The sequence below is a fragment of the Buteo buteo genome, chromosome 7 (genome assembly GCF_964188355.1).
Source record: "Buteo buteo chromosome 7, bButBut1.hap1.1, whole genome shotgun sequence".
NCBI lineage: Eukaryota > Metazoa > Chordata > Aves > Accipitriformes > Accipitridae > Buteo > Buteo buteo.
The window spans coordinates 3148606-3176345 of NC_134177.1; the positions used below are offsets into that span (position 1 = coordinate 3148606).

Sequence of the window (27740 nt, forward strand, 5' to 3'; positions counted from 1 at the left end):
TACAACACTGTTGCAAGTTTTAATGTTTATTTCCCCAAGACAGCCTAGCCTGCACTCTACTTGGATAAATTTCACAAGCTAGTTTCCGCTGCTTCTAGTTTTAAACTTTAACCATGTTTCTGATGACAAGGAATGCTGCAAAAATACTCTAGTCCAACAAAGAGTTATGATCACAAAATAATCTTTATCCATTCTACAGTGTTTCAGAATTACCAGTTGATTTTAAAACACAAGGTAGATATAGATGCTAATGGTGGCTAATCTGGTATGTTTTATTATAGCAAACTGTTGTTCATGCAACACTTGTGCTCAAAGGGGAAGGCACAGCATTTCCTACAATGAGCCACCTTATAAAGAGTTCATTTTGTACAAATTTGTAATGTCACCTTTAATTTAGTGTGCAGAACCTCAAAACTGAGGCATTACTCCAATTATAAAAACACTTGCATCCTTTTTGTGCAAGTTTTAAAAATACAAAGTTTTCTCTCTAAAGTGGCTCAAAATAGATTGTTCATGGCTGCCTACATCTAAGATAAAAAGAGTCTAAAACAATTGGATTAGGCATATTAAAGGTGTTCAAACCATGACTTGATTTGTACATCTATTCACACCTCTTTTTCGGTCTTTATTCGGCAGTACATATGCACCAAATTTCATTTTTAGAAGTTTCCATATCATTTTCATAGAAAACAAAGTTTGAAAACAAGTAACATTGAAACACAGCACGGTATTCTACCACAACGGAAACATTTGGTTACAGGACTCAACAAAATCTAAAAATGAACTATGCTGTAGATTACCACATGCAAAGGTCTTCATGTTATCTTTGAAAATGAAAAGGATGAGATTTTATTACCACATTTTACTGCTTTCTACTATTATGGCAACTTGTGTACTGCAACACAGTCTATTTGAAGGGAAATGTATGATTTTTTCATGCAAAAATCTACAAATTAGTTTTGATGATATGGAAAGCTTTTCATAACATCAAACATTCATCTGGTGCAAATGCACAGGGAAGCCTTCCTGAAATTCTGACTTTACAAACAACTAATAAGCCATACAGGAAAGAAAAATAACTAAAAGAAAAATAAGAGGGGGAAAAAAAAAAAAACCCAACCAAAAAAGAAACACAGGCTGCAGGAGTAAACCAGAGTCTGCTGCTAAACCGGTCTTTGTTTTTGTGTCCAGTGTAAGTTAACACTTATGAACTCATTTTGATGATTTACTAGGTTTATTATCAGCCCCCTGAAGGCAAATCAAGCTTGCATGCGTTCACATACAGCATCACAACCATACTCTCGTACACACGCCACTCCAGGACTAGGAGCCTGCTTCAGGACTGAAGAGCCCCGTATTTGAAACACGAGCCTGGCTCCACAGCATCGAGTCCAGACATTCATTCAATGTTGTCCATTCACACGGTGCTTCATAGCAAGGCCTGGGCTCATTCTCCTTGGACTTATATGGGCATCCTATTCTCTTATGCTTACAAGGCTTGATGATGATAGTACTGCATTTCCCCCCAATTGCTCTAGTAAGTCATTGTTCCTTCTCAGGCACTGAAGATCTTTGACCTGTAGCCCTTTTTCTTTGAACAATCTAAATAAGCATTCAGTGTGAAGTTTTTCATTACATTTTGCCACTCATTCTCACTCGCACCCACTCGCCATCTTGACTTCATTTGGGCTTTTCTGTGATTCCAAATGAAATCTTCACATTTTCTTTCCCGATTTAATGCAGCAGCGGATCCCATGAGCCAAGATTGATGGATCAAACCTTTTTTTTATTCAGTGCTGCATTGTACCTAACTTCCAAAATACCACTCTAAAACTGGAACCCTTCTGCTGGTACATTGGCAGATGAATTGAAACCAAATGTTCCGCCTTGTATTGCTTCTGGAACAAGGCTAGGATCTTCATCAATCTGTAACAGAACGAGAACATCATGAGTAGGAACAGAAAGACTAAAAAGGAGCTGGACAATCCTAAAGAGCATCTATCTCTTCACCTAATCTACTTCCTTGCATCAAGTCTCACCATTCTTCTCCCATATTCAGTAAGAGCATTATAATGACAAAGTAATTTAGGCCAAAATCGGTTAGCTTATATTTAGTACATAGGCTACATGGCACCCAAAAGTCTCTCTCATTTATGTAGTTTTCACTCCTGGAAAGCATTCTGTCAGTCATGCATCATCCTTATTGCCAGCTTATAAACTGTCACAGTTAAGAGAAGACCAATACCATTAAATCATGTAAGGATTAAGCTGAAACTGCAGTTTCTGTTTTTAATAGGTAGTATACAGGTTACCACATTGACACTAGATTAAATTCCATGTCCTGGTGTATATGCAAAGTTTGAGTTACTAAACAAGACTTATGTCTTACTGTTCATGTAAAAGTTAAACTCTAGCACAAAATAAACTTCAGTGCAGACAGTAGGGCACGAATGCAACTGAGCTCTACCATTTTTGCAGTAATCTGCTCCCAGAAGTTCTCCAGCCAAATAGAAAGCCCTCTCACTGTGACACACACTGACATGATTGCATTTCCTTTACCCACAATTAACTTTTATGATTTAAAGTGCATACAAATCTACAGCCTTCCTTTGATTTATGTTACATGTTTAATCTGAAAACAACATTCTTGATCAGCACATCTTACCTCTGAAACTACTAAAATATTCAAAATAGTTTGTTTTTTTAAGCAGCAGAACCTCAGATTCAGTACTCAGGTCAGCAGGGAGCTTATCAAACGTGAAATGTCAAGCTTAGTCAGAAGCTGACAGTTAAAAGAACTATTCAAAGCCTAGTATTTTATTCCCTAGAGGCAAGTCTTAAATTAGCCATCAGACCTTTAGATACTTCACCATGAAGAATGACAAGAAATGCAACAGGTTCAAAAAAGGGCTCATTCTTCAGTGAAGAACAAAACCAATGTCACAGAGCAGGCTTTAGAGCTGTTGCCTTTATCTTGAACCATATTTATAAATATCAACAGACAATAACAAAAACAGATTGCAAAGCTATTACACACTTACATCATCTGAAGAGAAGAACTGATCAATGATCTCATAAGCCAGTTTGTAGATGTCTTCATTTTCGTGATTTTGTAGCTGTTCAATTTTCTCCAGGCCTGCAATAAATACACAAGAAATGTAATAAACTACTAAGTTCAGGCAAAACAACCTCCCTCTCCTTAAGGCCTCATCATACAAAGTAATTAAAACCAAATCTAGGAATAGAGTGACTACGAATAAGATGCTGTTAACATCACTTGACATACTGAAAGCATAAAAGCTTCTTAGAGATTTGAGGAAACATATTAAAGGTTGAGGAATACATACACCATAACCAAAAAAAAAAGTCAATTCCAGCAATGATAGCACTTCCCTGGTTAAACTAATCTATGGAAGTATGGTGAGGGCCAAGCACTAGGACATACTCCCTTTTCACAAAAAACTCTTTTCAGCACCTGCTGTGATAGCCCCAAGCTGTGACATTCCAAATCCACATACTGTTGGTGGCACACATGCCACCACTTACTGACCTATAGCTTGATTATATAGCAAGTAGCTCCAGTACAATATTGGCAGACATGAGTAGAGCATGCAGGCATATAAATATATTTGAAGTTCTGACAAGCAAAGCTTTAGGCACGAACACCTCTTTTCTCGCCCTCCCTCACCATCACCAATCGATTAAGCTTTCCCCGCTTGCCTCAAGATTTTGTATTTTAAAGACTATTCAACTCCATGTTAACAAAATGCCAGTTTTTTTACCTGTGCCCATATTTAATATCACTGTTATTTTATCCTTGAAGAATTCCAGTCAATTTAAATAGCAACAAATATAGAAAAAGTCTGAAAGCTATTAGGAAAATAAAGCTATCATATTTCTGCAACTGTTGTATGTAGAATTTGCCACCCCTCCACATTTCACCTGGACATGACTTGCGCATGATTAAGGTAAGCATATCATCCCTACATTAACGGAAACTAATTTGTCAAGTACACCAGGCTATTACAAAATTGGCACCTAATAAACTTTATTGCCATTATCCGAGCTCCTCCACATTTTACTTGATCATGAACTTAATCGGTTAGGAAAAGCCAAGTATATTCACCTGATAGGCATAAAAAGGTCACTTCAAAAAAAGGTTTGCTTAAAGCATCTGTGCCAACACACAATAAAGCCAACAGCATATACATGTAGTTAAGAAGCCAATCAATTTCTGAAAAAACAGCAGCAAAATATTAAGCATCATACCTCCACACTCTTCTATAAGATTGGCTATGGTTTCCGCTTCATCTTCAGCCATTTTTAATATATTACTTAGTCCATCCAGAACCACTTGCACAACTTGCGCATCTTTTACTGTCAGCAAATTGCAAAAGGGAGGAATTACATTTTGTTGAATTAAGTATGCCACCTAAGGGGAAAAAAGCAAACAGTTAAATCAGGAGTACGACAGAAGCACACACACAAACAAGTTTAATGAAGTCAAAGTACTCAAAGTTACCCAACAAGGTAAGAGTATTCTGTACCAGTCACTTTCAGAAACTCTTCTTTTGAAGCATTAAAAGGTAACATTTATGTTACAAATATATTTCAAGACTAGAACACACAAGTAGTAGATACTGTGAATTTTTCCGTATTGGACAAGGAGCTTCAACCTCATCTTTGAGGAATTACACCACCACCCCAAGCCTACCCCCAATCTAATATTCTGGGCTTACAATAAACTAGTCTATTTCTACTCAGTGGCTACTATCCTTATAATTATCACACTCTTATCCGTAGGGGAACAGAAGTAGAAAAATAGAGAGATGTTGAATGACCAAGAATCTCATCAGAGCCTGAACACAGTCATTCATAGCTACGAGGCCATCCTAACAGAAGAGTTTCCATCCAAATCCCCACTGACACTCCTAATTTCAGGTCATTCCACAAACAACAACGCAAGTTCACTCTTAAATCCCTCGTGGAAAAGGGAAGAGTTAGTGAACAGGAGAGGAATACAGACATTCATAATCCTGGCACAGAAGTAGTCTAAACAAATCAGCTGATGTACTCTCAAATGCACCCATGTTAGTTAACAGACCTTTTCTTAAGGTTTTACTCACTTGGTCTTTTCTTCCACTGATCGTTAAGTTGCTTATTGCCCAAGCAGCTTCTTTCTGAGTACCAAAGTCACCCTAAAAATACAACCATAAACAGAAATAATCACTCCAGTTTTTATGTTATGTAGTATTCTAGTAAAAGCTTGTGTTTGTTACAGTCCATTCTGCATGGTATCACCGTATCAGTTTTTACTAAGTAGGGAAAGTAACTAACAAATCCTGTAGATGTTTAAGTCTACTCAGATTGTTCATCCCTTCCCTGCAACCATGTTTTTAAAAATCAATCTACCAGAGGAAGGGAAGTTTGTTTGCATCAATGTAAGTAAAAACTGTAGTACTCCATGCTCTCACATTCCTTATCAACAGCTGTCATGTATTACAGTGCGAGATAAGGAGTAAGTGTCAATTTTGATAAACCACTGTAAATACTGTAACTGTGTCTGCCTCCAAAGTTAGTCAACTCAAGTCTGCTTACTAAATTTAGAGAGAAATATCTCCAATTATTTTCTCAGTGATCAATACCTTGGCAGTTAACGGAACTATTTGTGAACAGCTATATGTTACTTAGGGGAAAAGACAAGTATTTCTTCAGTCTCAACCCCAGCCTCTACACTGAAGCAAGATACTGCATCTTTGTCACAGCTGAACACATCATAAGGTTGGTATTTCTGGCCTCCTTCCACACTTCGGGGAAGAAAAATCAAGTAATGAATAAAGCAGAAAGTAGAAAATGTTTGAAAGATAGAAATGTTGTACTGTTCCCATTTAAAAACATGCTTTTAGGCGCCCTTTTTTCTCACGAGGCAGATCCTTGGGAGCACAACGTGGTTTGGAAACTAATGTTTTAAAAGACACTAATGCCCAACAACTGAAAAGGAATACAGGTATTTGAAGTCCCAAATGATGGCCCATTAGCATTCAGCCTCTAGTATTCAACAAGCAATGACAGACTTTTTGAAAAAGCGTGAGAAAAGCATTAAGAAGCGTTCGTTTCCAAGCAACTACTTGACTTTATTATTTAATAAAAAAAAGGTAATAAAAGCATTTATCTCAACAAGCTTCATCTATTACTGAAAAGAAGCATACATCCATACAGCGTGTTGCTTTTCTATGGGAAAAACTCTGAATACACAAAAGCTATTATTTTCTATGGCCACCTATTTTGTGTTGATGCGGTTTTACTTGTTTAAAAAAATAGATGGTACAACCCCAGCCCATCATCTAGTTTCACAGATCATTACCTGGATTACTCTCAGACTACATAAATGCAGTAACACGAACAGGTTAATAAGTGTCACTGTTGAGCACTTCCTTATGTTTCCAGATAAGGCAAGGATAAAAGGATGAAGAACTTAAGCTTTCGCAAAACACTGGGAAACTAACTCAATGCTGTTCCCATCCAGACTTCTTCACACCACAGACGAGAGTAAAGAATTCTATCTCCATTGTTTACAAAGTGAGAAAAAGAATTTAAATGATATTTAAAAGGGCCTGAGATCCCCTGATCTGCTTCCTTTCCCCAATACATCTGGCACTCATCATCTCACAGCACTTAACAAAAGAATATCAGCAGTAATATATTTTATCTTGCAACATACAAAAAATACTCAAGGGTATAGTTTACCATTGCCCCCCACGTTTACAGTATGATGTAAAACATGAAGCAAGGAATTCAATGTCACTTTCCCCAATTAAGGAAACAAACTGTTAAATCCTTGTTATCTAACCTTATCTAGAAGATGTATTATCATTGGAACAAGGTTTGCATCTATTACTGCCTGAACTTGCTGCTGATTTCCTGCAGTGATGTTAGATAGGAACCACACAGCTTCCTGCAAAATAAAAGGATGTGAGAAATTATTAATTCAGATAGTCTTCTATATCATATTTTATTTCTGCTCCAGCAAGATTTTATACATGCACATTTTTAGATCTGCAATTCATACACTAGCCAATCTTAAATGCAATCAAATATTCTATTAGTTTGTTTGTATGTAGCTGAATTCCTAGTAAGTAGACTAGACATAGAACAGGCAAAGCAGCAGACAGTCTCACCTCAAAAGACTCCACAAGACTCTCCAGTCTTTCCTTGTTACCAAGTTACAACCAAATATTCCAAATCCATAGATTAAAAGGAAAAATTATTTGGAGACAATAAAAAGTCACAAGGCTACAAATGAGCACTCATAGTTGATTCTGTTACTGAGAATGAATGCTATAGCATTTTTCAGCTGATGGCCAGGTGAGTTCCAAAATGCATTACAGCATCATGTTTTCCAGACATGAGTGGTAGAAGACAGTTATGTTCTTTACCTGCTCCACAATGATTCTCCTCTTAGTGTCAATCATCAAGAAAATGCAACACCTATTACTTAAATGCTTGCTTTTCAAGAATACTGTGTAGGTACATGACCCTTTCAGATCATTCTGTCCATAAGCCCAGGACTCTCTCCTTCCAGCAATAACCAACAGCAGGTGCCTAGGAAAGTGTGTAAGAAGAGAGCTTTTCCCCAGTAGACCCCCCCCTCCAGTCCTGAACAGCTGAAATTTGGAACTAAGCCAAAGACTATATCTGGATTCTTATCTTAAAAAAAGGATTGAGAGCTTCCCCACACACACCTTTTTTTAAGGAGGAATTAGTCAAGAAATAACACAGTTTCACTTAAAATTTTAAGTACGTTCAGAGTATCACCTTGTTCTAATCCTACAGTTGATAAATTTCTCCCTTCCTAGAAAGCCTCCATCACTCCTTCTCAATTCCCCTCTCCTCTCTACTTATCTGGCGTGACAACTTTTTGGTCAGGAATCCTCACATTTCATTCAACTGAGTCTCTTGGATCAGATCACAGGATCACTTTCATTTATGAACCTGTTAGAGATTTAAGATGCCTAGGCTTATTTTGGTGGGCTTGTTTTGGGCTTTAATCATTGGCAATGTTGTAAAGTGGCACCCCAGAACTCAACAACATGCCTCAGATGCACTCCGGAATCAGCACTGCATTATCAGTGCCCCCGCTTTAAGCCTTTTCTATACATGCACAGACACACATTCCCCACACCCCACCCCCAGTTTAATTTGGTTTAAATTCTATTTATCACACACACTCCACTCAAACAGACACCCAATTATCTCTATTTCATCACTTCCAAGAGAGTCAGTTTAATTAAAGTGACATTTCACATATCATAACTTTGAAGTCAACAGCCAGAATTATAAGATAAAGCTTTAATTTCACTAAAACTCAAGTAGAAGAACCAGGAAACAACATTCTTGTCAAGGAAAAGTTTGCAGCTCCTTAGAGATTTTTCTACAGATGCTAACTTCAAGAAAACGTTCAGCACCCTTCCTGCTCTTGCCATAAACTGGCATAAGTAGTCAATTACTCAAATCTCTACCACACTACCTTACGTGGAACCCAAAACAGCTAAGCCAAATATAAAAAAAGTTATCAATCAGGTGCAATCTCTGCAGTTACTTACCTTATTAATTTTTTCTTTGGGATGTGTCAGAAGTGCTGGAAAATGTGAAAGAGCTTCACAATTCAGAACTACCTGTGTCTGTTCATCAGTACCAGTGACAATGTTTCCTACAGCTCTCAGTGCAGCAGTCTGAAACAAAACACTTTGTTTAAAGAGTTCTTTTAATCAAAGACTTTTTCTAGTTGAGCACATACTTTCAAATAGTAACAGTTAAAAAAGCAAAAGGTTTTATGCAAATACTGTACCACACAGGAAAAAGTATTCTTTAAGCTTCAACAAGAAGTATGCCTTTAAACTGAAAGAGGGCAGATTTACATTGGACATAAGGAAGAAATGTTTTGACATAAGGAAGAAATGTTTTACGATAAGGGTGGTGAGACACTGGAACAGGTTGCCCAGGACTCCCCCTCCCTGGAAGCATTCCAGGCCAGGTTGGACAGGGCTTTGAGCAACCTGGTCTGGTGGAAGGTGTCCCTGCCCACAGCAGGGGGGTTGGAACTAGATGATCTTTAAGATCCCTTCCAACAAAAACCATTCTATGATTCTATGACAAATGAACTTTCTCTAGTATTACATTTTGAGCAACACTTCCTTAAATTCATCCAAACTTACTTGCACTTTAACTTCTTGATGACTGAGAAGAGGAACCAAATGAGGAACTATTCCAGAGTCTATCACCATCTGGATCTGTTCATTGCCAGCATCCGTTAGATATGAGAGTGCCCAGACTGTATCTACCAATATCTAACAATAAAAACATTTATTTGTAATTAGTACAAAAGTACCACAAGTCTTATAAAAAAATAATATAAATTAAAATATAAAATTCTCATTGTGAAGCCAGAATTGACGCAATACAGCAAAAACCTACTTTGTTTTACAAACTTCATACATTGCACTCTACCAAAGTCTGAAATACAACTGCTGTTCAACCTGGTCTAGAATTTCCATTTCCAAAGAATACACAGAGATTAAAAAAACAGCTAAACTGCTAACTACAGCTTAAATTCTGAAGGATATAATAAAAGCAATTCAATTACATCTGCTCTTTTCATGAAGTACTGGTGGACAATGTGAGATATGAAAGACTCACCCCTGCAAGAAAGATAAACCCTTAGCAAATATTAAACTATGGGCATCTGACACTCTCAAACCAATGAACTGTACATTACATGGCACCAAGGTTTTTCTCTTGGCACTTCCCCACAAAATTTAAGAAAAGCTTTGAAGTTTTTTAACATCTGGTGCAGCTGATGCACCATCAGTTGAACTGAATTTCTTCTCTGTGTGTACATACATGTGTGTATTCACACACAGAAAAGCCAATTTGAATAGCAGTAAATCTGAACATTTCAAGTGACAGCTTACAAAAAAAATTGAGTGAGCATTGTTTCAGCTGACAACTCTTGACTGATTCACAAATACAGCCATTTCAAGAAATTCAAATAAACTTAATTTCACTTACTTATATAGAAGAAATTAAACAGTATAATTACTATGCAGAATTTAGTTAATATATTTAAACATATTTTGGTAAAGCACTGTTGCCTTTAACTTAGACAACCGAGCTACAACTTCCCTAGGAAGCAAAGAATTACATCTTAAATAATTTTGACTTACGTTTAGGCAAAAAGCTGATCTATTTCAGTGAAGTCTCACTCATTTACTTCACTATTAAAATAACCTAATGTTCATATTTAACATCTCAGAAGTTACATCTAAAGCTAACATTTTACATATACAGCAGACACTATTTTTTCTTTCATTTACACTGATATTCATTACAACCTCATACTTAAGTGCTAGTCAAAAAAATCCTGTATTTATCTGTAAATCAATGTTCACAGAAATAAAACTGAAACTGTATTTTGTTTTTAACTGTAAGGAAAGTACACGCAAATAAGCACTTAGAAAGATACAGAGAAATACCAGGCAAAAATTGTAACTGATACTTAAAAATAAGCAGTTAAAGACATCAAAGTAAGTTTGCCATAATGAAAGTGAACATCACAGATTTATTTTTTTTTAAAAGAAAAATGTTAATCATGACAAGCTTTGTACTTCAGCTAAAAAACCATACCAGAACACAAAACTCTAAGTGGTGTTACTTACATTTACATCTGTGTGGTGAATTAAAACACAGAGCGCTGGAAGGATCTAAGGAGGAAAAGAAGCATGTGACAGTTATTTTTAAGGAAGACAGATACTTCTCTTCAGTTTAAACTGAACAGTAATTCAGTCACCTCCTGAATGGTTTCCATCGGTGGAGGAGGATCTTTGTGACGGCACAAGTTGACCATGACCCAAGTAACATTTCTTAAGAAAGTTATGGGAATAGATGGGCTGATGAAGGACAGCAGTGGTTTCACTACTCCAAGACTAATAACGTAATCTCTACACTGGGGTCCATCACCTGTTTGAGACAGCAAAGAATTATGAAGACAAAAATGCCATTCACAAAAAGTCTGATTTCTGCATACCTAAAACTTCAGTTATTTAAAATGCATACAAAGGCAAAGAACATGGGCCTTTGGAAGATGTATACAAATTTATTTAGAGATACATATCTATAAGATACATCTAACAGAGACACTTGCATAAAGCTTTAGTAGGACCTGTGGCTGCCTGCCTAATTGCTTCTTTTTGAACTACTCATTAAAAACAGCTACATTCTTAACAGAAAAGCGTTCCATGATTTATAGCATATGTACAGGCTGAGGTGGTGGTGGGCAAGCAGAAAGAGGTGGTAGACAATGCCAAATCACCGAGAATAGTTGACAGCCCAATGTATTCCTGAAGATCCCTTCACAAAGTTTATAATCACTATTAAAACATCTCAAAGAGTAGTTGAAAATTGCCTGAGAACAGATATTGTCATCTTCATATCCGAAAGATAAACATACTTTTGCCACTGCCCACATATCACTAGTTGCCTTGAAAGCAACATCTGAATTGTACTGCACACATATCACTAACAGCTTCAGGCAGTTACAGTACTATGGATTTTGTTGGTTTGCTCCTTAAGAAGGACTACGCATTTCCAAAGTACCAGACTGTAGAAATCTCAGTATGTCAGGACCAAAATTAGTCCTCAAGCACTACAAACATAGTCAGGGCTGTAAACCACAAAGCTAATGCTTGCACAAGGAGAGGAAAAATCAAATGAAAGCTCAAATGATCACAACTTATCTAGAATTCAACACAACGTATGCAAGCTCAGGGAAAATTTCAGAACTCAATGCAGAACAGGTTTGTTTTTTTTTTTAAACAATCTGCATGTCTGTTTGCCAGTAATTCCTTTTCCTGTACCTGGAAAGAAAGCGTGTGGGCGTGTGGGTTTGGGTGCACACTGTCAATACACAACAGAGAGAACAGGAATAAGGGAATAAGAACAGGGTAACTGCCAGTCTAACAGCTGCCTTTTGTCTCACAGTTGAAAATCTCCAAGTTCTAACACACAAAATCCTACCTAGCTTATTCATTCAATACCAAAAGAAACTTAGAAGTTTTTAGTGGCAGGAATAACACAAACCTATGATATTTCCTAAAGCCCACACAGCTTGCTCACAAACATTTTGATGAGGCGAATGCAGCAGTCTCAGAAAAAGTGGCACAGCATCTGAAAGATACAAACAAAACGCCATGCAATTTTTAAGAAATATATCTCTCAGAAGACAAAATAGTTCACATAATTAGCTCTTAAATAAAGTTTCAGCACTGCATGAAAAATTTTTCTCCTGGTTAAGTATTGGTCAAAACTTTTACTAACTTCCCAGATCACACTGAAATAAAACACACCGAGACAATTCTTCCTTCATTGCACTTTCTTACAGAGCCCGCACTTCAGTATATTATGAAAGCAACTCTTAAAATAACCTGACATTTAATTGGCTTCTAAGTCTCACAAGTTTACTGAAGCTTGTCAGGACTCCAAATCTAGCTATACTTACTGAATTTAGAAATTCCACGCTATCTGTCAGAACCAACTGCAGAGTAGTAACTGTTTAAGACCAACCTCACGCATTCAAATTGGCCAACGCAAGAATCAGTAGGTACACATCTACATTATTGACTGGTAACGCAGTAAGAAGGAAGTACAGGGGTTTAATTTGTTTCAGTCTGACTCACAGTACCCTATATCCCCCATCACATCTTTACTAGTAGTGAAGTCTGTGCCAGTTGCCGGTCCTAGCACATGCAGAAAGCTAACTATGGAGGGATGTTCTGTATACATTGCTAGTGCAGAGCTCCAGGCAACGCCTTAGCACGTAACTTTACCTGCAGCTCTACCAAGAGGAAGCCTTGTTGATTGAGCGTACACAAGTTGACATGCAAAGTAAACTGCACCAAAAGAACCCCTGCTGCCAATACAGATGCACTACTAAGCGTCACGTCACTGTGTACTTTCCCTAATATTTCCAAACTCTGTGTTCAGTATCTTTTGATAACCATTATGAAGGCAAGCGTACAGTAAAAGAAGCTGTTTCTACAAATCTAGTCATCTTGGTCTCCTGAAACCTAATACAGATGCATTCTTCCATGTGAAGTCTTGACTCTACTCAATTTGAGACCCATGATCTAATACACCGGAAAAACCTAACTGATCACCACAGAAGAGATGGTTTCAAATGCTATCACCATGTAACAACAACAACAAAAAAGCAAACTGATGGAGCTGTTAGAAAGGGATTCAAAAGGCAACACACAAACTCCACAATTGTTATCAAGTCAGCTACTTTTCTACCCTGTGTTGGTGTCAGACAGGAGAATGCTCCCAGTATTTAGAGCTAAAGCTAAGCCAACATTTCAAACACATTCTCCATGCACGATATTTAGATAACTGATCCTTAATTTTTTTATCCCCAGCTCCAAGGTGCTTGCTTACATGATTTGCTAATGACACTTTAGTCTGTAAGAAACACTCATTTACTTTAGATCACACATTTCAAGAGAGGCTAGTATTTTTAGTTCAACTCTTTCTCAATGCAAAAAATTTTTTGCTAGAGAAATAGAAAATCACAGTAGATTTCTCATTTCCTACTAAATAGAGGTATTTCACAATGCCTGTATGCAAGCAGAAAAAACATCCTCAGCAAGCATATTAATAAGTACTTTAGGAAAGATTACAACAGACCATCTTTTTCATTGAAATAAATCATTACAAGAAATAAACCACACTTCCATATGTTATAGCTATTAAATTGGCTAATATAGTGCATACATGCAGACCTAGCTAAATCAGAGTTTATAACTGAAAATAAATAATTACTATATTTGGCACTCATCTTTAATCCATCGATAAACTGGGTTCAAATAAAAAGAAGTGTTCCAGATCAGAGGTGTGGGACAGATATATATTAATTAGCTTTCCAAAAGAAAACTCAGGATGCAACTGGGAAAGGAAGGAGGAGGAGGATGGGAAAAAGGAAAGTTAAAAGTATTAGCAAAGATACATACTATAATGGTCAAATCCAAGCTATACCAAAGTTAATGGGCTCTTAACACAGAGTTTGTAAAAGCAAAGGGCAACTGATTTTGCAACCAAAGCAATCTCAAAGCATACATTCGATTTAAAAAAAAAAATCCTTTAAGCTGAAGTCACCTGCCTTAAATTCCTTCACATCTGCTGTGGAGAATTAACCTATTTTTCCAGTTAAAGATTTCTGAAACACACCCAGCCATTTAACAGAGCAGATGGTGCTAAGAACTTTCTTAGGAATACATATTTTCTCAAAATATAAAGCCAGTAATATACAGTTTGTGAGGGGCCTGTAACTGCTTAGCACTAACAATGAAAAATAAACAATCTTCTTTGATCACTGAAGTGAAAAATTCAGTCATGGAACATATGTAACACTGACATTTCAGCACTTTAAACACCACCACACATCTTAGAAACTGTACTTACTACATTGAATAAAAGTTCCAAGTAGTTCTAAAAAGTCAATATATGATGGTTGTGGTGGGAGAATACACACAAAAAGATCAAGCCTAATTCTGTGTATTTTCATTGTCGGAAGCACAGCATGTTTAATGGTATCAGCAGCATGCACTGCAATACAACACTAATTCCAACCATTAAAGCTACTGATAGCTCACAATCTAAGTTTTGTGGATTTTGTCCTTAGACTTTACATAAAAATTTGTTTTACTTTATGTCTGATTCTTCCGTGGGTCTCAAGAAGCACTGCTGTTTTATTCACTCAATTCAAAAAGCCTGCAGACACTTTCTACTTAGTTCTGCTTTACCAACAGAAGTACTACTTCAACTTAGGACATGTTTAGAGTACAGAAGAAAGTTTGCTTTGCTTGGTAACTCAGATTCCAAAGTCCAACAACAATTCCTTTCCATGCTCCAGATTCCTCAAAATATGAAGGACAGTGTTTTTTCTTCAAATTGATTTTGGAAGAGAGTTTTATTTCAGTCACCCTCTGGACTTGGTCCACATCTTTTCCTCCCTCCTCACAATCAGATAGGAAATTCCTCCATGGGAGTTTTTTAGGGTTTGGGGTGGGTTTTTTTTGGTTGGTTGGTCTTGTTTCAAGTTTTTCGTTGGTTTCTTTGGGGTGTTTTGGGGATTTGGTTTGGGGTTTGTTTTTTTTTAAAGTTTTAAAACTGGAAACCAGCACGTATCAACTCTGCTAAAATAGTGTGAGTTTCCAGAAGAGACTACTCACCACGAGGAAACCCAACTGAATTTAAAATCTGAGAAAGAAGAACAAAAGCAGGTGTGCACTTCAACTGATGCTGCTTGCCAGAGAAGAGGTAGAACATCTGGCAGGTGACTTCATGGGCAGGTCCTTCAGCGACGTGCCTGTGATTGACAACTCAATTTCAACCATCCTGGCTATCGCGTGAAAGGACCAACCCTAACATATGGATTGGTGAACACGCTGGAGGTAGAGAGGAACACGAGTGCAGATGCTCTTTACAGTATCGTTCAGATGATCTTATTTTTGTGGAAGCTACAGTGCGTGCTTTATCAATGATCAAATACTGTTGGACTTACTAGATTGAACTACGGCCTGTGTTTGTTCAGAGGTTCCAGAGGCAATGTTTGTCAAAGCCCATGCAGCTTCAAACTGTAAAGAAGGACTGCAAAGTAAGGAAAAAAAAAATTATTGTAACTCAAGTTTTCAAATCAGATGCCATAGGCACATTAGCTAAAGACCAAGAATTTTTGCAACAATTAAAACATTCTGAGTTTTACAAATACTCACTTGTCATCTCTTTCAAGACAGTGCACTAAAATAGGTAATATTCCTGATTTTATTAGATCGTCAATTGGTGGATTGCGATCACTGGAAAGCAGCTTTCTGTTTAGGAAAAGGAGAAAACACAAGACTTAACAGACCAATCACAGAATGAGAAGTCATGACTGGAAAGGATCTCTGGAGGTTGTTTAGTCCAACCTTCTGCTCAAAGCAGGATTATTGCTGACACAGATCAGGTCAGTAACAGCTTCCTGTAGCTGAGTTTCAGAAACCTCCAAGCACAGAGATCCAACAACCTCCCTAGACAAATTGTTCCAGTGCTGCACTACCTTCTGGGCTGGAAAGTTTCTCCCCACTGTCTCATACTCTTAGACCAAGCAGGATTTGTTTTCTCCACTTTAAGTGAAAATAACTAATCCCCAAAATTGAAATTACTGAACTACCGAAAGAGTGAAGCATTGCCTGTTTCAGTTGCCATGTTTTCTCTGACTAGTTTTTAAGTTTATTACCAGTCAGTAAAACAAAAATCACCAGTTACTCAGTTACACCTCCTGCAGCTTCTTCCTCCTCTACCCAACAAAGGAGATAAACAGATCCTGGCTGCTTTAACAGGAAAGGCAGAAACTTGTTTCTTCTTTACTAAGGATATATAATGTCAGAGAGCAAGGTTTCACAAAGTACTACTGCAAAGAACAGAAGCGTACAAATTTGTTTCAATTCTTAATCCCTTTAGCTTCACCTTTCTGCAGCGAAGGAATTAAGGAGAACAAAGGAAGCTTCTTGGAGGGGACAACTTGGGCTGCCACACCAAACTTGCACTAGCAATGGGAAGAGAGATTACATACAGTCATCTCTTCATATACCAGCCTATTCGCAAACACGTGAAAGGCTTGACAGAACACAGTAACTAGAAATCAACTTTCCACTGCTGCTTCATCCTGAAAGATATCACTGGTGTGTTAAAGGGGGCAAAATGGGGAAATAGGAGATGAAGAAAACCCAGAACTGCAAAACAAAATACCTCAGAAAACTAAGCAACCGCAACAGGAAGGATCTGAACACAGATCACGTGAAGACTCTTGCAATAATCAGATGTGCATTTTCAACTTACAATTAAGTAAAGGAGATGCCTTTTAGAAGTTAAGACAATTTACTTCTACAAGCTTATAAAAATTAAGGAACAAAAGCATACTTACAGAATCTTAATACTGATTTTTGTTCTTTCGTTCAGTAACAAAACAATCATAGTGCAGCCTATTCACAAACCACCTGCTCAAACAGGTAGAGAACTCTGCTACAAGAATCAAATAAAACTTAAGGCTTTGGGGGATTGAGTTTTGCTGCTTCTTAAGCAATTCTAATCAGTTTTCTGTTCCTCATATTCCAGTCATATGTTTTGGGGGTTAGACTTGAGCACAATTTTTCCCTCCTGTTCCAGCTTCAGACCAAAGGATGGCACAGATTCAACCAAGACTGAAAAAGCATTTGTTTTCATCTCTAAAATATACTTTAATACCCTTCCAATAATGTAAACTGCACTGTTTAAATTTTAAATTATTTTTCAATTTAAAAAAATAGTTACAATAGTAAGAAATCCATATGAACATTCCCATTTAATTTTAGGTCAGGCTTAATTCAGTGTACTTTAGTCTAACCTGGGTCAGATCAGCTGTAGTAAATAGGGTGTTCTACATGACACTACCCTGAGCTGATGAAACTTTTTAATGAAGACAAGTTGCCCAGTGGAAATCAGCACAGAAATTGTTCTTTCCCCTATCAGTTTCAAATACATTAACTCCCCAAAGTCAAAGTAACTTCCAATTCACCTGACTTCTCTTTGATATGGAAGTCTTCCCTTGCACTTGAATCAACTCCCTGGACCACAGAGAGTAAACAAATAGAAAGTTGTAGCTTTCTGCTACAACAACAAAAAAAAGCCCAGTAGCTGATGAAACAGCAGTTAAATACTAAATCTATGCAAGCAAAGCTCATAAGGATTTTTCTTGAACTAGGATCACTTCTCGAATACAACTATGCAGAATTCCTCTTAAAGGAAAAAGTGGGTTTAGTGGCCTAATCCATGACAAAACTAGAAAAAGGATTATGCCAGTTCTTTCTGTACTTAAAGCTAAAGACTTTATAGTCCTGCTAATTATATATTTTACTCTACTTGTGAGAAGCATCAAGTATTGCACTAAGATAAATCCTAGTATTTATGTGTACATAATGAAAATCCTCTCTACTTCCAAGACCTAGGTATTTTGATCTTTTTTTGTCAAGTTCTATTTATCAAGTTTCTTTTTTTAAGATCAGTAAATGACGTACTTTTTCTAGTTAAGCTAGAACACATTTTCTGAATTTAAGAGCACGATAAAGACTAAAAATAGTGTATTTGAAAAAAGCATGTTCTTACCTTGCAGCCTGCACAGCACTTAACTGTATACCCTGGTTGTCACTTGAAGCATTCTAAAATGAAAAAGAATTTAGACTTTTCACATGTTTGTTCACCATGACATGAAGAATGTTCAAACAATTAAGTTTGGTTTTTTTACCTGTACTATTGCCTCCAAAGAAGTGTTTTGCTAGAAAACAGACACAAAACAGTTAGAAATTATAAATGTGTTTCCAGAACATAAAAAAAAATACGCTCAAGAGTTAATTCTTACCACTCTAAAGTCACCATCTATATCAGAATCTTCACAGATATCTTCATGGGGAACATTTCTTCTCTTTAGAAGATGCTCATCTCTTTTGTTCTTAAAGAGAAAAATGATGTAATACCTTTAAAACTTTGATTTAGGGGGTGTGAGGGGTGTTAAGAAGGGAAGAGAAGCTTCTGTTTTAAACAAGCATCATAAACATGCTTTCATTGATACTGTCAAAATTTCCAACACTTAAGAAGTTGGAAATGGTTGCAGAGAAGCACATTTTGGAAATCACTGCTTCCTAGAAAAATCCTCCATCCAACTTTATTTACAGCAGTAACTACTGTTGATGGAAGTTTTGTGTGCACACATCCATCAGCACTGACATTACAACCTATTTGTCATTATTTGTAACAAGACAAGGCAATTCCCAGAGGCTAGTTTTCTGTTCACCCCAGAAGTAAAATAATTGAAGTTATGATTACTTTTCTCAAGAACTGGTTTTCCAGCCATTCTAAACAGCGTTATTTTCACACATATACTCTTCCACTCTTACTTGTGTGTTGAACTACGCTGTTTTGAGAAGAAAATAACCTTCTGCCTATGGATTAGCAGGAACACCTGATTTTCAAAGGAAAAAACAGAAGCTCTTTGAAAGTTTTTAAAATTAAAAACCTAGCTGGAGAAGCAAGAATTCCCTTCAATAGGTTACAAATAAAATTATGTTCTTCAGGGCAAAAATCCTGGAACTTCTAGTACCAGGTATGGTAACTTTTAGAACTTACTTCTAAACCAAAGTACCTTCACAGAATTAGTCAGGACAAATACATAGTTTAACAATCGCCTTTCTTGGTGGACTACAGAAGCACACACAAACTCTTAAATTTTACCAAAATACCAACATAGCCAAATCCCATTTGGTAAGAACAAAGCTAGGTCATCTCACCTTTCTCAACTCCACAACAACTTCATTTCTTTGTCTTCTCATAGTCTGAAAAGAATCAAAATCAAAGTACATTATGTTCTGAATCTAGACCAAGTGATTTAAAAAATTCTTGCACAACTATTTGTAAGTTCATACACTTTAAACAGTAATTGTACACACAGGATTTAATTTTCATTATAAAGTAGAAATCCAACAAGAAGTGGAGATAATTATTATTTCTGCCTGCACTATTTCAGAGTAAACCAGAGTCTCCTAGGTCTTCACACTGAAGAAAAATGGGTATAGGGAATCAGGGAATAAACAAGCATCACTTAAAGGGCAACGCTGAAAGGAGCTGTGCATAAAACAGCACCACCAAAAGCATCATAAACACCATGGCAAACTATCAGATGGCATACTGTTTGCCCAACATTTATAACATTTTCTTCATTCAAGGGTTTTTTAACACACACACATAGAGAGAGCACAAGTCAAAAACCCCAAGACAGCCAAAACTGCCACTTTTATGAAAAGGCCTATCAGTAAACTTGAAAACTGTAAAATCAAAGTCAAGCACAACTGCCTATCTACACATCTAATTAAGAACTCACATCTCTTACTTCCCCAGAGTAGCAGGGGAATCGGGCGATTCCTCAGGCAGAGACACTTGGCTGCCTGGGCTACGCTACCCAGACCAGCTGATCAGCCAGAAACCAGCAAGGAGCACAACCCATTACTAACAGGTAACTGTCACCAAACAGCTACACTGAAAAGCAGAGGCTGAAGTCCAGACTGCCTGTCAGCATCACATAATTTGAACCCAGGAAAGCATAGGCTAGGATTCGCCAGCGAAGACACATATCCCACCTGAATGATGAATGGCAACTCTGAAGAACAGAGCTGAAGGCAAGCAGCACTCAATAGTCATTTACCTGTGCTCAAAGTGCTGCTGCCTTCTCGGAGAAGCTGACAGACTACTGGATACCACCCACCGTTTAGAGGCTTCGGAAAGATGCTGCAACTTTACAACTGACTTATCTACTACAGGCTCTTGCTCTCTGCTTGTCATGTAGTGCTCAGTGTAGTTTCTCCAAAGTCTACTAACCTGGCATTTTGAAGAAGAAAATAAAATGATGAAAATCTCTGATAAAGTTGCAGATTTGTACCAAGCCCCTGATGATCTCACAAGACTGTAACACCCTCCCAATCCACAACTGTTACTGCAACCTAACAAAATAAGCATACCTATCAAAACGCTGTACTGCCAAGGATTATTCCTGCCAGACTTCAACAATGACATTACTGCTGCTCATAGAAAAGCTGTTGCTAACCAAGAGCAAGACCCAACGTACATTTTCAAGGAGTAGAAGACTGAATTGCTAGAACACCAACTATAAAGGGACATTAAGCTGTAAAGGATATTAAAAAGTAATAGTTACAATTACTAGTGAGCCCAAAAAGAAATATAGTCGGACTTAGGTGGTAACACACCTTCAGGTCAAGCATATATGCGTGCGTGTGTATGACAGATATAGGGAGAAGTGAGTGGGACCAAAACAAATACTCCAAGAAAAAAGCCTCAGGCGCATCATTTAGAAGTTTCTTTACTTGAAAAAAACCATACATGCAGTTGATCAGGCTTAAAAAAAAATCCTGAAAGTCCATCACCCCTCTGCTGGAACAAGATGAATGTTCTCCCTCCGGACATAAGCTGACAGGCCCTTGGTTTTAATTCCTGCCTGCTTCTGAAGAGGACCTGCATACCTTGGACTCACAAAAGCCTTCACATGAAAGACAAGCAACCAATGAAGTCACTCTTAAGAACAATTTACCAAAATAGGGCTCCACTAAAATAATTTTCTGTGTAAACAATAGTCAGTTGACAAACTAGTTATTACTGGTCAAGCTGTCACTGTTCTTCCTCCTAGGAAGAGAAAATGCACAACAAATAAGAACTGAAGTTAGCTCTGTCAAGGAGTTTCACAGCAGCAGCATCTCAGCCTAGAAATGGAATAGATATTTTGGAGAAACTAAAATGACAAGCAGACTCAAGATCAACTTGTCTTGTCTTCTGGAAAACAGCTCAAAGGGCAGAAACCTAGGTATAATAGTTTCTTGGCAAGAGGTATTGTAAAGCTAGATTCTCCCTTCTGTATAACATTTGACTTGATCATTAGACTTCTCTGAATCAGTTCTCAGCTTGCACTAACACAACTGTGAGCAGGAAACCAATCTCAACTTAAAAGTTTCTAGAAATAGAATTCAGAATGATCATTGGAAAGTGCTCCAATTTAAAAACACACATCACTTCAGCATGAATTCACGTGGCTCTTTCAGTCATTGGATCCTGTTCTTCATTTGCTACACTGAAAAATCAAATGATCAAATCTATTTCTGTCACCCTATGATTGCTACCCCTCCATCCTCCTTTCTGCAATTATATTTAGCTTAAGTTTTATCATAAGGGCTATTTTCTGACCATTAGTCATTACTGAACCCTTCAAGCTTATCATTAAAATCTTGTGTTAGCTGACGCCTGAAGGATCCCGATACATTCTCATGTTTTTCACAACAATGCCAGAAACAGAAGAAATGTTCTATGCTCCACACTCAGCAACAGCTCAGATCTATTAGCCCTTTCCAAGCACACTAGCATGTACCTGGAGCTTGTACTCAGCTAATGTATCCCGATCCCTCTTCCACTTCTTTCTCTGAATCACTGCTTCTCAAACTCAGACCGTAACACGCACATAGCCTGGCCTTTACTGTTTTGTGGGGTGGGGTTTGCTGGGGTTTTTGTGGGTTTTTTTTTTCTATTATAAAATATTTCACTTAAGCAGCTCTGTTTATGCACCTACAACAGGAAGGTCTGACAGCATGCAACTAATGGTAGTACTTTACCTATTCCTCTCATTCTAGTGAATGGTATCCAAAGGCACACTGTTTCTGTTGTGGAACTGCAAAGGCAACAGTTGCTTTAAAGCAGAGCTGCTTGAGCCACCTTTGCTTCCTAGGAAGTTGCTACACCACACTAGCACTATGGTCTATGATACAAAACACAAACAAAACAAACAAACAAAAGACAAAAGTGTGCGTGTGGGGGGTGGGTGTATGTGTGGAAACACACACCACGATTTAACCCCAAAATCCTTCGTGAACTGGATGGCATTTTCAATTATTTTCTTTTTAAAACCCTACTTACTACAGCCTTGTGCACAAACTGCTTACTCACTAGACTAGCTACTCAGAAAGCATCCAGTTTGCAGACCACAGTTGGAGAAGACTAGTCTACAACCCAGAACATCCAGTGCAGCGACCACAGCAATGACTAAGAAACTTCCTCTTGGCTTTCACAGGTATAAAAGGCACTGAACTACAAAACAAGGAAATAACACTTTAGAAATACATGCACATTCATATTTGGATTTGGTAAAAACCCATACTCTTCACATTCAGTTTAATCAAGTGATTTAGGCCCTCCTCTAACAGTTATTTCCCTCCTATAGTAACCATAGCTCATTTGCAAACTGGAACAATAAAGTCTACTCTCAACATCACAGATAAAAATGCTGTGGAATTTTAAAGCCAACACAATCTCTACAAGATACCACCAGAAAATGCATCTCAGCAACTATTCCCCCTTCAGAATTATAATGGGACTCTCAGTTACAAATTAATAAATAAAAATCAATATGACATTGCACATGCTGTCATTCTAGTTTTTTCCCTGAAGAAGCTGTGCGTGCCAAATAAAATGCCTTATACAAACAAATATCTAGGTACATTTTTTTAAATGACAAAATGCATGAGCTTCACCACAGAACTACAAGTCAGCTTAAAGGAACCTATTTTTAACTCAGTGAGTGAAATTCCTGCTCTCCTTCAGTTGCTCCATATTTGAATCCCAAGCAAACTATTTTGTGTGGGATACACAAAAAGGTTGAAAAGCTTCTAATTACCTGCGATCTAATTACCTGCAATATCCAGTATATCTCATAACACTACCGATCCTTCAATCCCCTGAAGCTTCCTTAGTGTTCTCAAATATTGTTAGTATTACAAGTCCAGTGAACTCTACTGGCAACTCTTAAAATCTCGACACTGCTGATCTTAAAACATCTAGATTCAATGGCTGCTCCAAAATTAGTTTTGAAGTACCCTGCATTACAATATTATCATCATTTCACATCATGTGTCTGTCAATTACAGAACAGAAATATTTATTTGACACTTCTCCTGTGCTGGCACTATTAAAGCAATCCTTAATCTCTCGCCCAGCAACACAGGCAAGTCAAGGAAGAAAAGGCCAGTAGAAACTCATCAGTTTCTTCCAGTATTTCTAAAGAAATAATATGCATGAAATATTTTTTATTTCATTTCAAAAAAAACCTAAACATCAGTCAAATTTGAACACTGCAGCAGGCAACAATCACCAATAGAAAATGAAATGTTGAATCACCTGGTAAACAAAACAAAGCAAACAAAAAACCACCCCAAACCTTCTCTTCAAACATTCCCAGAAGCAAGGCTATACTCAAGACCTCTAACATGCACTACTAAACAGCAACTACTCAAAACCAAACTGTTCCTAAAACTACATCTACTGCAGACACAATGAACAATTTGCACTTATCCTGGCCTTTGTATAGTAAAGATCTAATATTTGATTCCAAGGTCTATGGTACTACAATTAAAAACAAATGTTGGAAAGAAAATTGGGTATCATCACAGCCATACCCACAATAAAACAGAAAAAACAGCTCATCCTTTCTTATTCAAGAAAAAAAAAAGCCCAAGGAAAACCTGTTCCTCATTGAATACACAATATGAAACAAAGTTACCTTAACTAGCTTTCCTAGTAGATGAGCATTTGCATAATTTTGTATAGGAGTCCAAACAAGCTCTTGTTTAACTAAGATTTTGGTTTTGGATGTAAAAAAAAAAAAACTGACCACTACTGCAGTTCTGTAAGGCTAGCTCCTTTGTGTGCTGTAACAATACTAATTCCCCCCCCCCCCCCCCAACAACTCTTAAATCTTGGAAGACCTTAACAGAATGCTGCACATACCTAGAGATAATGCCTTAGTATTAGCTACAAATTATTGCTCTCACAGCACAAACTCTTCTGATATTAAGAAGTTTATTGTATTGAGTATTTCTTTGAGCAGTACTATAAATAAGAAAAAAGGATGAGGAAGTATTTTGTATTTCTGGTCACAATGAACCCCTCTATTCCCAGTGTCGCCACCAATCTGTCATCTTAAAACACATGGCAGCAATTGTTTACAACATAACATGTCCATGCATGCATGTTTACCCAATGCTTAAGCATATGAAGGAATTTTGCTAAACATCTTATGTAAAACAGGTGTGTGTGTTTTGTTTTTTTCTCTTTTTCCTTTTTCAAGGCCAGGTTTTGTATTTTTAGAAGCACACTGATATGGACTGGAAAATGAAAGTTCAACTTTAACTCGTTAAGTATCCAAAAAGCTAAACATACACTTAGCACTTTAGGGAGACAAAACGCAGGAAATTCCCTGTTTTTTGTAAGATATACAATATCCTTCTGTGAAGACGCAAGACCTGGAAGGTAAGTACAATGTGACAGCAACTGCTAGCAATATAACTGTCAATAGACTGATCTGACCAACACATATCATTTTTAAAAAGTTTGTAATTTGCAACATGGCAACCCCTTCATAGCCTTAGAAGTATCTGTTGATTTGGGATTCGCCAAACCTAGAATAAGTGCTTATTTGTTTGCTGATGGCAAATGGAGGTAAACTGTCATGGAAAAGAAAAAAGATCACAGTTTTGTGAAAGAAACCAACAGCTAAATGCACAATTTCAGCTGAGATAAAAAGGAGGAGTGAAGGAGGCAGGAGGAGGGGAAGAGATAAAGATCAAATGTTGGCTTCCTATGTGAAGTAAATAGACATCTTTCTGCTAAAAGCAACACAGGAACACAGGTGTTATGAACTAACTGAATACTCATTAGCAACTGTTGCTACCATAGGATACTTGGCTATAAGTGGACATTACCAACATCTCTCACGCTAATGAAAAATGTGATGTGTAAGCAGTTAATAAGCAAGAGCAATAGCCATAAGCCTCAGCTATTGTATAAAAAATAGCCATCCACGGTAGTTATTTTAGGTACCAAGCATATGTTCCAGGATTTGTTGGATAGATGTCAATATCTAAAATTTAACATGGCCTAACAGTGTTTTTTTCACTGTGTAGAAGGCCATTTAAATGTATCACCAAGTTCAAAAAAAACTGAAGAGGTTACCTGCTTCCTGATACACACACGTGTTCTTTTTACTTGCACGTGTTCATCTTGCACCTTCCCTGCTTTAGCTGACTTACCTTAAAACTCAGTATGCAGGCACCAAAAGAGAGAAAATGCAGATGAATTCCAACCTGTATTTTCCCATTAATTTCGTTTTCTACTATGATAGCAAACATTTTACTGTGCGCCTTCCTAAAGATGCCTTTCTTGCATGGTTGTCTCTTCGATAACAAAACAATTTATAAAAAAAAACAAATTAACATCCAAGGCAAGTAGTTACTAACAAAGCTAACAACCCTATTAGCAAACAGAGCAGTCACTGCAGTAATTATTCCCACTTCCAACATTTTTGGCATCACCAAACTTTGTACATAACCGAATAATAAACTGTTTTATCAATATACTTGGGGAAGTTAAAAATCGAGGTGTTATTGACTTCTGAATTATCCAAATGGGAAACTTGGCAGATGTTTTAATGAACGACAGCAACACAAACGCATCTTTTACTTCTGAAAAAGAAATACTGTACAACTGTCTTCACGTGAAGGACTAGACTTGCTGTGCTCCTCACAGGGACACATACTGAGGCTAGCGAAAAGCAGAAATCAGAATGCCAAAACCCATTTCTTGATGAGAATCCTACACTGACAATATTACAATGCACAGGTTTGGCCAATCGGCATTCCTGGCCAAGCGTTCATGGGTGAGGATTGATACCTAATTTTAAAATTTGAATATTTACTAAGGAAACCCTAAGTTAATTATCTCTTCTGCTGCGTTGAGGAAGCACCTTCACAGCTCAAATAACATATGTGGCAATCCAGCCACCAAAAAGTTTAGAGGCTCTATACTACGAGCCACAGCTGTTCCCACACTCGACTAACAGTAAAATTGTAATATTTGCCCTGTTTTGTGGTTTGGTTTTTTTTAAAGTGAGTTTTTTTTATAATAATCTTTACCGTAAGGGCTAGGCGACAATCAATTCCTTTACTGACTGGAGTATCTTACAGAGACACGCAGCACACCACCCAACTGGGCCCTAATCCCTGACTCAGGCTTTTTTAGGGGCTGCTCAGCGCAAAGAGCGACTATTAAGTGCCACCGAGACCTTAAGGGAAGCGCCGTACCAAACCAGGACGGCCGTCGCAGGCGGCAAAAACACCCAGGCCAACAACCCCTCTGCCCCCAGCGGAACGCCTCGCACCCAAACTACGCCAAACAAGCGCCCTCCACGCCAGGCCGGCCCCGCGGGGGATGGGAGGGGAGGGGAGGGGAGGGAAGACGCCGCCTCGCCCCCTTCCTCCTCCTCCTCTTCCTCCCCCGGGGGCCGGGCAGGCGGCGGCGGCGGCCGTTGCCCCCCTCAGCCGCGGCGCTCCCGCCTCCGCGCGGCGCCCAACGGCCCGGCCGCGCCCGGCCTCCCCTTCTCCTTCTTTCCCTTCCCCTCAGCTGGGCGGCGGGGAACGACGCTCCCGCCTCTCGGCGGGGCGGGCAGCGCAGGCCGCGGCCCCGCCGCGGGCCCCCCTCGCCGGCGGATTAAGGAAAAGACGCCACACGGGCGGCGGTTCCAACACCCCCCCCCCCCCTCCGCCCTCCCTCCCGCCCGCCCGCCGCCATGACCGGCCGGCCCCTCCCGCAAGGCGCCGCGGCGGTTACCTCCAGGTCGCGGCCTTTGTTCTTGAAGTTCTTCAGCCGCTGGTTGTCCAGTTTCTCGTTGTCGGCCATGGCGGGGAGAAGGGGAAAAGGGGAAGGGGGAAGGGGGGGGACGGGACACGGGACGGGGCGCCGGCTCCTCCGCCCCGCTCCCGGGCCCGTGCCCCTGCCCGGGATCCCCCTTTACCCGGCGCCGCTGAACGGCCGCCGAGCCCCGGCGCTCACGCCTTCAAGGCCCGCTGCGCTGAGGCCCGAGTCGGCGAAGCGAGGGGAAAGGGAAGGCGAGGAGACGCCGCTGCCGCTGTCCGGCCTAGCTCGGGGCGGCGCTGCCCCGCTGCCGCCGCCGCCGCCCCCCCCACGGCTGCTCGGCGGCCGAACGTGCCGGTAGCGAGGAACGGCGCGAGCGGCGC

General features: G+C 38.7%; 1 protein-coding gene and 1 non-coding gene across 2 annotated transcripts; both read right to left on the reverse strand.

Annotated features, from left to right (window-relative positions):
• Positions 1-27740, reverse strand: KPNA4 (karyopherin subunit alpha 4). Its single transcript, XM_075031324.1, has 17 exons — positions 27334-27740; positions 19410-19454; positions 18485-18574; positions 18371-18400; positions 18232-18284; positions 15825-15920; positions 15614-15699; positions 12136-12222; positions 10847-11016; positions 10716-10760; positions 9216-9347; positions 8604-8732; positions 6851-6955; positions 5127-5198; positions 4270-4432; positions 3042-3136; positions 1-1926 (listed from the first exon to the last, which is right to left on the reverse strand). Exons 1-17 carry the CDS (start codon positions 27400-27402, stop codon positions 1828-1830), a joined length of 1566 nt encoding a protein of 521 aa, XP_074887425.1. The 5' UTR covers positions 27403-27740; the 3' UTR covers positions 1-1827.
• Positions 7957-8272, reverse strand: LOC142033457 (small Cajal body-specific RNA 7). Its single transcript, XR_012651173.1, has one exon.